This window comes from Saccostrea cucullata, unplaced genomic scaffold (assembly GCF_032062105.1).
Source record: "Saccostrea cucullata isolate Sc308-1 unplaced genomic scaffold, CSIRO_AGI_Scuc_v1 ctg12348, whole genome shotgun sequence".
NCBI classification, from domain to species: Eukaryota; Metazoa; Mollusca; class Bivalvia; order Ostreida; family Ostreidae; genus Saccostrea; species Saccostrea cuccullata.
In genome coordinates, this window is record NW_026921992.1 from 7,501 (window position 1) to 19,398 (window position 11,898).

The 11,898-nt window shown below is 33.8% G+C and overlaps 1 protein-coding gene and 2 pseudogenes across 1 annotated transcript; 1 reads left to right on the forward strand and 2 right to left on the reverse strand.

Annotated features, from left to right (window-relative positions):
• The window catches only part of LOC134261028 (uncharacterized), a 2,928-nt pseudogene extending 551 nt beyond the window's left edge, over window positions 1-2,377 (forward strand).
• Window positions 2,378-8,070: 5,693 nt separating this feature from the next.
• On the reverse strand, window positions 8,071-9,298 carry LOC134261026 (uncharacterized). The gene is made up of 2 exons (XM_062743517.1): window positions 9,159-9,298; window positions 8,071-8,920 (listed from the first exon to the last, which is right to left on the reverse strand). Exons 1-2 carry the CDS (start codon window positions 9,296-9,298, stop codon window positions 8,071-8,073), a joined length of 990 nt encoding a protein of 329 aa, XP_062599501.1.
• Window positions 9,299-9,529: 231 nt separating this feature from the next.
• LOC134261027 (uncharacterized) lies at window positions 9,530-11,817 on the reverse strand (annotated as a pseudogene).
• Window positions 11,818-11,898: the final 81 nt, after the last annotated feature.

Consider the following 11,898-nt stretch of genomic DNA (forward strand, 5'->3'; position numbering starts at 1 on the left):
AGCAAATGAGGCACCAGCATGATTTTAACTGACCAATCAGCTGAATGAGTGTTGCATTATGGGTTACTACGAATACTAAAAGAATTTTACGCTTGAAAAAAAGGAAAACCTGATGGTAATGAAAAGCTTTCATAAAAATATTATTTTCATGCTCATAATGACAAACAATTCATTTGTAAATAAACGGCGGAAGTCTAGGTTTCTGAAAGTCATACTCCAAAAGCGATTTTCGTCTGTATTAATTCCTTTGTTGTACTATCGGTGAATACAATTGCCAGGTGAATTCCCTGGCCGAACACGTGATCACTAACGTATACAAAGTTTTGTCCATTTAAATGCATAAGAGATGGTGCTCGTTTTCCTTACCCTTGAAGCGCTGTTGTTCTGATTAAGACGCAAACTACATTTTATTAAACTTTTTTTCCGTTTAACAACAAATTAAAAACGCCCGTAACATCTTTCATAGTTTCTTATCTTTGTATTTTGTTAGCAAGAATATTTTTTTATTTTGCAGTCCATTAACATGACCTGAACTACGTGTTTGAAGTAAAATGTAAACATCTATTTGGCGTTAACGTTGCTATTCATTCAACGATTGGTCAATTCCTCGTGGTAAGATCCTCTGTGCGCATTTATAACACTAGCCATATAAGGCAAACAAAGGTTTGTCAGTGTAGATGATTTATATGCACAATATTTACCAGCGAATCGGTCACTAGTGAGCTCTAATTTTCGCCGAAAGTACGTAAGGTATATTGTTATTTTAACACCCCCTCTTTTGGCCACCCCTTTTCTGTTGAAAATCATGAAAGTCTTTCAGAAAGGTCTGATAACATTTATTACAGGACATGTTTCTAACAGAAACAGGCTATAGCAATGTCATGTTTACTGCCAATTTTATTTATAAAACCGGTTCTACCCTATAACCTTTGAATAGGTCAACCTAAACCACGTGTCTTGAATTTAAATCACAATAACATTAGTAGGGGTGTGGATGAAGGAGAATCCAGACAGTCGATGCACAGTCCTCGTGGTATGCCCTCTGATAAGCATCATGAAAGAGCAGACCGATTACTTGACTGGCCTTGGGTTTTCGGCAACTTACATCGGCAGGGATATGGAAGAAGGTGACGGTATCAAATGAGGGGATTACGACTTTATTTTCTCATCGCCAGAAGCTGTTGTTGGGAATCCTGAGTGGAGGTCGATGCTTCTTGGTCCTGCAGGAGAGCGTGTTCGTCTTCTGGTTATTGACGAGGCTCATACTGTTCTACACTGGTAAGTCAAGAAAGTTAAAACACAAGCCTATATCTTAAAGTTATTAATTTTATCCATAAACTTGTTTTCTTATCTCACGGGAGAGTTAGTCAGTTACAATGCCCTTGGTATTTTTTTTTTCAGTATTTCCTTGAAATTAGATTGGAAAAAAATTTGTAAAATTATATATATCTTGACTCAATATTGAACTTTAACCTAATTATGTGTAGTTTGGTCAAGCATGTTGTTTACCTAAGAAGGTGTGACTTTTTTTTATTCCAGAGTGACACCATTAAATAAAAGAAAAATATTTAAATTTTGAACAGAAAAATGTTTTATCCTTTAAAAAAACCTAAGACTAATTGATGTTTATATAAAGGCAATTACATGAATAATTTGCAACCTCATATATTTTAGGGGAGAAAGTGATGGAAGTGAAGAACCATTCAGGCAGTGGTATGGAAAGCTGGGTGAGCTGCGATCATTACTGGAATGTCCTGTTCTTCTTTTGACAGCAACAGCAACCAGATCAGCGCGCAAGAAGTTGCAACAGAAATTCAGCATGAAAAATTGCCATGAAATTATAGACAATCCAGAGCGTGAAAATATTAAACTGTTTGTTAAAAAGGTAAAAAAAGTTCCACACCACTTGATGAAGTATTTAATTTTGTTATAAAATTGCTTAAAGAAAAGAAAGAATTGTGTGAAAGGTTCATAATATTTTGCACATCTATCAATGCCTGTGGACAAGTTGTATCATTATTAAGACTCAATCTACATGAAGAAATAAAATTTGCACAAATGTATCATTCAAAGACCCCAGAATCTATCAAAGAGGAGATTAGGTTAGATTTAGAAAATGCTGAAGGAAACATTAAAATTTTAGTAGCTACCAGTGCAGCTGGTATGGGTGTAAATTTTAAAGGTGTTTATAATGTTATAAATTATGGTCCTCCAAAGGATATGGATTCATTTGTCCAAGAGTTTGGAAGAGCAGGGCGTGATGGCAAGACCTCCATGGCTTTACTTTTGTACAATGGTAAACAATGTAAGAATTTAGATAGTGATATGAAAAATTACATCAATAACACAGATCAGTGTAGACGAGAATGTTTGTTGAGTGCTTATAATTGTAAGCCTTCACCCTGTGTTGAACATTTATGCTGTGATGTATGTGACAAAAAATGTGATTGTACGAATAATTGTTCAGATTATCAACATCCTTATTTTGAATATGTTCTCTCTGATATTTCTACTTCAGATTCAGATGATTCTGATAGTATAGATCTTCTTCATTTAACAATTTAATATGTATGTCAAAGTGCGTTTGTAAAATTACGTAAATTAAAGCAAGTACAGTATCTTCAATTGATATATATATAGTCTATAGAGTACATTCAAGTTTGGACTTCCAAATTACTGAAACATATCCATTGTATGTGAGATACAAGTGTTTGAGATAATGAAGTTTAACTGTATTCAGATGCATCTGCTGTTCTATTCTCAATATGCATGTATTTTTGGATTTTATAACCAATTGATACCTTAACTGAAAGCATGGGATGAATTTTGTTGTTGAAGTCAGAAATTTTTCTTCATTTTGACCATATAAATTTTTTTTTAAAAATGTATATTAGAAATATATTATTGAACAGTTGTTAATTTGTATTTAAAAATAATTAACATGAACATATATGAAATACTTTTGATTATACTTAGTTTAACTGTGATTGATTAAAACTTTTGAATTTAATTCTCCTCTTCTTGTCATCAATTACATAAATTCATAAATGTGTCACAAAATTCACTATGAGTTGATGGTTAGAGGTTTGATCTTTTGTCAAAATATGACTTGTTTTTTAAAATATAGAAATACACTTTATCATTCAAGTTAAATGCCAAAATAGATTTGATGACTACACCCCTACTCCACTTTCATTAAGGGCTCCAAATGACCCATGAGCACAACAAAAATTATGCCACTAAACTTGCTAAAGAATGGACAGAAATCAAAATAGTTCACATTTTATTTTCATTCACATAAACATTGATGCAATTTGCTGTTGTTTGCCAATCCATTCAAACAATTTTTATACCCCACGCAACTAGTTGCGGGAGGTATAATGTTTTTGACCCGTCCGTCAGTCAGTCAGTCAGTCCGTCAGTCATTCCTCTTTTTTTGTCAGCGCAACTCCTCATAAACCGCTGCAGAGAATTTCGTCAAACTTTGCAGGTATTTAGGACACAATGTGTAGATGTGCATATTACCAGGAAATTTCGATTCCATTATTTTTTCCGGGAATTTCCGCACTTTTTAACTTAGGCATTTGGCCATACCTTGAATATAGAGATGAACAGTTTGTCAGCGCAACTCCTCATAAACCGCTGCACAGAATTTCGTCAAACTTTGCAGGTATTTAGGACACAATGTGTAGATGTGCATATTACCAGGAAATTCCGATTCCATTATTTTTTCCGGGAATTTCCTCACTTTTAACTTAGGCATTTGGCCATACCTTGAATATAGGGATGAACAGTTTGTCAGCGCAACTCCTCATAAACCGCTGCACAGAATTTCGTCAAACTCTGCAGGTATTTAGGACACAATGTGTAGATGTGCATATTACCAGGAAATTCCGATTCCTTTATTTTTCCGGGAATTTCCACACTTTCCAACTTAGACTTTTTGGCCATACATGTATTTTAAATATAGAAATGAACAGTTTGTCAGAACCACTCCTCTTAAACTGTTGTATATAGTTTCTTTTATCCCAAAGAGTTTTGCCTATTATTCAAGCAAATTTCTCCCTCCCCCCCCCCCCAACCACTTCAAATTAATGTTTGGATTTGTATAATGCCAAGAAATTTTGATTCCATTGTTTATGTAGAAACTTCATTCCACATTTAAATGTCCTCATATGTAAGACATTTTAATGTGAAGATTTTTTTGCAATTATTGCCCTTTTTGATCTATACTATGTATTTAAAAAGCACTGTGCCTTTCATTATGTGTTTCACCGTCAAGTTTTGGGGGAGCGTGGGGTATGTGAGCTAGCTCACTTTTTCTTTCATTTTTGATCAATTTTACTAAGTGGAGCTTTAAAAGAAAATGTTTCCCATTTTAGATCTTTTATAAAACTTTTTTTACGAAGTAGTTCAACCATTTTCACAATGTCAGATGTCTTGTCAACTTCGGGTCTTGTTCGTTTGGATTTTACACTTTTTACAGCAGGGTTTAAACTTAACGCTCGCCCACGCGCCAAATGCGAGTAAAAATTCGTGTGGGCCCGTAAATTTCAAAACTTGTTCGCCCACATGGCGAATGAAAATTTCGGTAACCAACTTTTAATATCTAGATAATATTATCGGGTTCGTTATGTCAGAAATCAATGTGACCTAAACGCTCCATCAGATCCTTACTATTCGCTTACCGTAAAGCGTTGCAATGACCTACAGTAAATCAAGATGGCGAAGCAAACGCAGTTGTCTGCGTTTTTTAATATCGGAGAGATTCAGTCTCAGAAGCGAAGTAGATCAGCTGAATCACGAGATGAATATTATAAACAGTACGATAAAAAGAGGAAGAGACAGTTCAGAGAGTCATGGGTTATTGGGAGACCTTGGCTGACAGATACAGAAACAGGAATGATTTGCTCACACTGCGTTTCTTATCAAGGAAATGAAGGAACCTCGGCTTTTACTAAAGGTTGTACTCTTTACAAATTAGACTCTATCGTGAAACATGAACAGTCTAAGGTGCACAAAAACTGTGCTGAAATTCACAAACAGAAGACCAAGGAAATACCGGAGGCAGTCAAGATAATACAATCACTGAATAAAGATATTCATGATAGGTTGCGCATTATGTTTCGAAATTGTCACTCGATAATTATGAACAACAGGCCGTTAACAGACTATCTTTGGTTATGTGAATTAGACGAGATTAAAGGAATTGAGGTGGGACAAACTTACAGAAACATTATGTCGGCAAAATCCTTCATTAAAGCCATTTCTGATGATGAATTCAAGAAAGTGAAAATGGACATTCTGAATACTAATTATTTGTGTATCATAGGTGATGGTTCCACAGATTCATCAGTGAAAGAACAGGAAATGTGGTTTGCAAGAACATGTAGACATGGTAAAATACAGATGTATTTTTTAGGTGTACAAGAGACAGAAAAAGCAGATGCAAGTGGGATTCTTAATGGATTGAAGAGTTTGATTGAAACAAATTTAACCCTATCATCTGACTGCTTTTTAAGTAAAGTTGTTTCTTTGTCATGTGATGGAGCTAGTGTTATGGTTGGCTGTAGGAATGGTGTAGGGGCACTTTTAAAGAAAATTCAACCTTCCATTGTTGTAGTGCATTGCATGGCACACAGACTCGAACTTAGTTTGAAAGATGCAGCTAAAAAGCATGCCTTGTATGATAAAGTAGTTAGAGTATTACTGCAAGGAATTTATTTGTTCTATCATAACAGCAGTTTGAACCGCTCCATGCTTAAACGTTCCTTTGAAGCATTGAAGCAGGAGAAAGATAAACTCATGATTCCAACTCGATCGGGGGGAACTAGGTGGATTGGACATCAATTAGCTGCCATTGAACACTTGCTTTGTTCATACAAGTTTATTGTTTCCCACCTGGAACAGGTACTTATAATAAATCATGTTTAAAACAGAATTGATTTTAAGTAGTTACTGTGAGGGGCTAATGCTATAAGTGACCAAAATAACTCATTATTTTGAATTTTCATTTATGCTTTTGCATTTCAAAATCTCATTTTATTTATCAACAATTTACATCATACTGGGATTTTTGTGTTTACCAGGGTTTGCAACTGTCAAACATATTACTTAAAAAAAGAAAATTATTATATGAAGCTTTTATTAACAATAATGTTTAATTTTTTAAAATGATTACAGATTGGTACAACATCTGAGAGGGTTTCAAGTGACAGCAAGAGTAAAGCAAAAGCTTATCTATCTCTCTTGAAATCCCGAAATGTCATTGAATTCCTTCTGTTTTTGATGGACATTTTCACTCCTTTGAAAAGAATGTCTCTGGTTCTTCAAGACCGCAACACCACTCTGTCAAGTCTGTACTGTGTCCTAGCTTCTACTATCGAGGTCATCGAGAAGTATAAAACAAGGTGAGGAAATCTATTTACTTAAATATCAAATATTATTTAGTTATATTTATAATCATTTAGGAATAACTCAGAAGTAATTAAATTACACAACGTTATGGATTATCAGTGTTGGGCCTTACCAAAGCAAGATACAAGGAACATCAGAGTTTGAAGGAGTATCTTTGTCAGGACCTGTGAAATTTTCAAAGGAGGTGTTCATCAAGTCAGTGGTTGGAAGTCTTGAAACTCGTTTTAGAGATTTCAGAGATGCAGAAAATATTGTTAGAGCTACCAGGATAGCAGATCTTAGATCTTGGCCAGTTACTTGGGATGACTTGAAAGGTTTACTTACACATGTTTTTTTTTTTTCAGGTTCTTATTTTGTTTTCCACTGTGCAGCTTGAATGAATTTTTTACTTACTTTTCAGTTAAAGTTTTACCCTGTTGTTTTTTTGTTGATGTTCTGCATTGATAAATATATCAGTGTTCATGTTGGAAAATTTCACTTACTTTTCAGTTTTATTTATAGTTGTTTTTTTATATGTTCTGTCTTGATAAATATACCAGTGTACTTCATGTTGGACAAATGTAAAAATAAAATAAATAAAAATTTTCAAAATAATTAAAAAATATGTTTCAATCTTCATGATATACTAAATAATTTTATGCAAAGAAATAGTCTTATTTGTGTGAACAACAATCATCATTTTTTAAATACAATTCTAAAGTATTTAATTATGAGTTATAAATAGTTGGCAATATATTTTTGTAGTTTGGGGAGATAAGGAAGTTGATGATCTGACCTCTCACTTCTCTGATGTCTTGGAGGAATCTGGGGTGAAGATTGAAGATGTAGTAACAGAGTGGACTCTTTTAAAGAAAGAAGTTCAGAACAGGTACATTTAATGTAGGATTTGTGCTGAGTTATTCAACTTATATATTTTAGTTTGGTTAACAGAAAATTTCTGGAACATTCTGCATGTGTGTATTATTATTATTATTATTTTTTAATTATTTCAGGCACATGAGCAATTATGGAGAAAAGGCCTCTTGGGAAGTGATCAACAATGAACTGAGAGAAAATCTCCCAAATATTCTGGAACTTATAGATTTAATTTTGTCACTCTCACCTTCCAGTGCTGAGGCTGAGAGAGGATTTTCTCAGCTTAAGTTGATCAAGACAAATCTAAGGAGTAAGATGGGAAATGAACTACTTAACCAGAGCATGATTATAAAACTACATTCCCCATCAATAACAAATTTCAATCCTGATGATGCCATCACTGTATGGAATACAGCATCCCTTAGGGTCAGAAGGCCCTTATGTACTCCTTTAGGCAAAAGAAAAACAGACTCTGAAAGCATTGATCAGGAAACAAATGAAGATGAAGTTGAAGTTGAAAGTGATGCAGATCTTGTCAGTGTGACTGTTGTAGAGCCTCTTCAGACTGATGAACTTGTTGGAGAAGACTCTGACACTGAAATTGAATCTATTCAAGACATACTGGACAGTGTTGAGATTGAACAAGAACTAGAAATAGAATATTCATAATGAGCAAGAACTAGTAATAGAATATTCAAAATATGTTGTTTGTGATTTATTTTTACACAAATTAAATTTTGCACAATTAATTGGTGTGTGGGCTAATAAATTTGGCTGTGGGCCCCCAAATTTGAAAATTTAGGGGCCCACATTGCTAGTGAAAATTTGAGTTAAGTTTAAACCCTGTACAGTCCGTTGTACATTTTCCATAATAGCCTCCACAACCTGGGTTGTCATGCAAATATTTTGAGCTGACTGGAAAGATTTATTGGATCCCTGAGTATTGAGTTGTCGTTTAATGTTTCCAATTTGCAATTCTACGCAATTGTCATTTGGAATGTTATTCTGAGGACCTCCCTTCAAATTCACAGTCATATTCCACTTGTACTCCACACTTTCAGCTGGAGTCAAAACAGCATCAATGTATGCTATCATTCTCCAAAGCCAAATGGCATATTTAGTATGGTGAAGTGAGGATGCAAATAACCATTCAAAATATGCATTTCTGGCAATTCTATCACCATCTCCCATTTTGTAAGAATCAATTGTGTCTCTAAGAATTAGTGACATTTGGAGAAAACAATGCACAGGATTTATTTTCATTTCAAATGATGAAGAATCTGAGAAAACAAACCCATGTTTCTTTTGCAAATGTTTTTTGAACCAAGCAGCCTTGGAATATGCTTTCCCACAGACAGCACATGCATAACCCGCATCTGACAACATGGAGTTCAAAACTGTTTCATCTGCATCTAGTTTTGAAATTTCTTCATGAAGAAAGTTAAAGTTTGCAAAGTTATTTAGATTTAGACAATCCATGATTTTTCCTGCTTCTTGCATTATCCAACTTTTTATCTGACCATCATTTAGTAAAGTAAATAGAGGCGGACTTTTTGGTGCAGAAGAGAGGGTTTCCATTTCCATGTTGTCTAGAAACGTTCCAACGATGTAGGCATCTGTAACATCATCCACAAATTGTTGATGAGACCTATGGGATATGAAACATGTTAGTAATGCACTGAGTGACTGAATCTTTTTCATGCATTAATTTTCTCTTGTGCAGGGCATTAAAAAAATTATTTATTTAATTTTTTTCATATTTATCAGAAGATATACCAGTATATGATAATTCAAAACAAGAAATAATTTTCCTTCCTCATTTTTTTCATGTATACTGACAATCACCTTCGTAGAAAACTGCATTTAACAGAGAAAAAATGAAATACCTAAAGTTTGATGTCACATCTTCGGGCCCTGTGACATTCCTCCTGTTGACAAAATTCCGCAGATGATACAAGGTCCCCTTTTCTGAAGAACTTTCCTCAGTATAGAACAATTGATAAATACCCTGTGAAAATATTACCATATTACAATTCTATAGCTTGGTCAGGAATGTGTCTGAGAAAACTATTTAATATTTTCAAATTAACAATTTATAGAATAAATTTGATAATTCACAAAGAATTTAGTCCCAGTATCATTTATATTTATATTTTAGCTTTTTAATGTACTATTTAATACATTAGACTTATAAAGTACAGATAATTACAGCATCATTGTATCCATATTGTCAAGTAGAATAGTTGAGATTCATCTGTTAAGTAACACTCCACTGAAATGTAAATAACAAAAAAAATAAAACAAAAACACAATTAGAGGCCCAGGGGCCGAATTGCTGACCTGAGCACTGAAAAAAAGGAAAAACCAGTATAGTTTTCACTTTTGATAAGCTTAAATCCATAAGTGTTCACCACCTACCTCTAAAAGCGATAGGGGTATGAATTGAACAGAACTGGATCTACACTTAACCAGACAACAAACAAATTTCGATCAGAGAAGCTCATTTAAGCCTTCAGCTCAGGTGAGCTATAAACCAACACATGCAGAACACTGGACCAATGGTCAATAAATCAATAAATGAAACAGAGAAAAATAACGCTGCCTAGGTATCTGAAAGATTTTAATAAAAGTTGACGACTTGCATTCAGCAACTGTGATTACAGCTTCATGTACTACTGCAGTAATTTTTTTTTATATATAACCTAAATAAAATACCAAGGCAGATTTCAATAATCAAAAGCATACTTGAAAAATTAAACATGAAAAACCAAAAACAATAATATATTTACCAAAAGAAAATTCATTTCCCTATGGAGACCCTCTGGACGGTGAATGAGGCCAGTAAGTTTATCAACATCACACTTGTTGAGTTGCATGTTTTGCTATGCAGTGAAAGCCCTCTCATTTGTCAGCACATCTCCTCCAAACACAACTCTCTCGTACACTGTCTTGTCAGTCTGTCTCGCATGAGGAACTGCAAGCTCATGAATACGCTGCATGATGGAAATAATACCACTGGCGCTATTTTCACTGGCTTCAATTAGCTCATAATTCAAGAAAAGAGACTTTGTCTTTGTCAATTCTACAAACTTATGTGTAATATATGGTGGTATGACACGTTGTAAGGGTTTCAAAAAGTCAACATACTTCACAAGAACATGGCAAATATGATGCTTTATATTTTCTGCAAGTAATTCTTGTTGACTTGTGTCTGGAATCCAGTAGGCTTTTGGCAGGGTTAATATATCTTTCTCATGTCTGAGCTGAAAAATAAATATTACAAATGCACATATATATTGAATAAACATGAGAATATATTAAATACATCAATTAAATCACAAAAATACACACCTCAGAGATATCCATATTATCCACAGTTATCCTTTTCTGTTTCATCATAATTAGAAACCAATGAAGACTCTTCCGTTGCGATTCTGCTGTCATCATGGATGGGGTTATTGTTACATCAATGTTGTCCCCTAACATTTCTATTGATGGAATCTTCTTTTCAGAATCAGCAATGGTGACTCCGTCAGACAAATCTTTAAAATATATTAAACAGAACCAATTTATTTTATTTCAATGCAATTAAATGAATCGATTGATGTAGATTGCTACATTTATTAACCAGTAATTTGTACATATTCTTTTGAACTTATTTCTTACATGAACAATTTCTGTTGACTCACAGATACATACATGCACAAATGAATTGAAAAGTATGGTGTACAGCATGCACATCACTTTTAAGCTAAAATACACCCAGGTAGTGTTTTTTGTAGGGCTGTATCAATATTTGGATACGTATTGATATTCTATAATCATATCGCCACAATACACAGCCCTAGTTTTTTGGTGCTGCTATATAATTCACCACTTACCACCAAGACAGGAGTTCTGTGCCAAAGACTTTGAGCCCAGTTGATCTGCTATACCACAAGTAGTTTCTACACATTCACAAACTTCTGATTCATCTAAATAAATGCAGAAAAAATTACCTAACAGTCGAAAAGAATTTCAAAAGGACATTTATTATTATCAAATGTCATATTGAATTGAACTATCTGAACAAAAATTATATGAATTTTATAGCTTTCTGCATTAAGTGAAAGCATATTACCTTTGTAAAAAAGTTTTGATTCCTGTGTTAAGACTGATGACTTCAATAATAGTTCTGGACTTTCCTGATTTTTCTCGGCAAACACATTTTGAACTGTTTTTCTCGATGTGTCAGTGTCAGAGACTGAAATAAAAAATATATGTGTAAATATTAAAAGAATCATATAGTTTCCCTCAATTTTCAGCACTGATTGCTAAAAATTAATTATTTTAGAAAATAAATTTACCATCATGATTACACTGAGGTTCCTTCTCCATGGATTCAAATCTCAAAGATGAATTTTCACAACTTTTGACATATTCAGTAACTGTCAACTTGATTTTTTCTTCCTGTTCTGCAACAAGTTCTTTCTTCTTTCTTAGAACACTTCTGGGTGAAACACAAATACCAAAGTCGTGCATCAGCTGTAAACCCTGCAGTACATGTATTGTTTAAGTTAATTACAAAGCTTAAGTGCCTTCACAGAATCTTTTTTTTTCCAAGAGACTTTTTTTGTGCATGAAAAT

What these genes read in the sequence shown, in the direction of transcription:
- LOC134261026 (XM_062743517.1), bottom strand. Translation starts at nt 9,298, where the DNA reads ATGGTAATATTTTCACAGGGTATTTATCAATTGTTCTATACTGAGGAA. An exon ending in GATGTGACATCAAACTTTAG is followed by an intron (nt 8,921 to 9,158) that starts GTATTTCATTTT and finishes CATATCCCATAG; the next exon opens with GTCTCATCAACAATTTGTGG.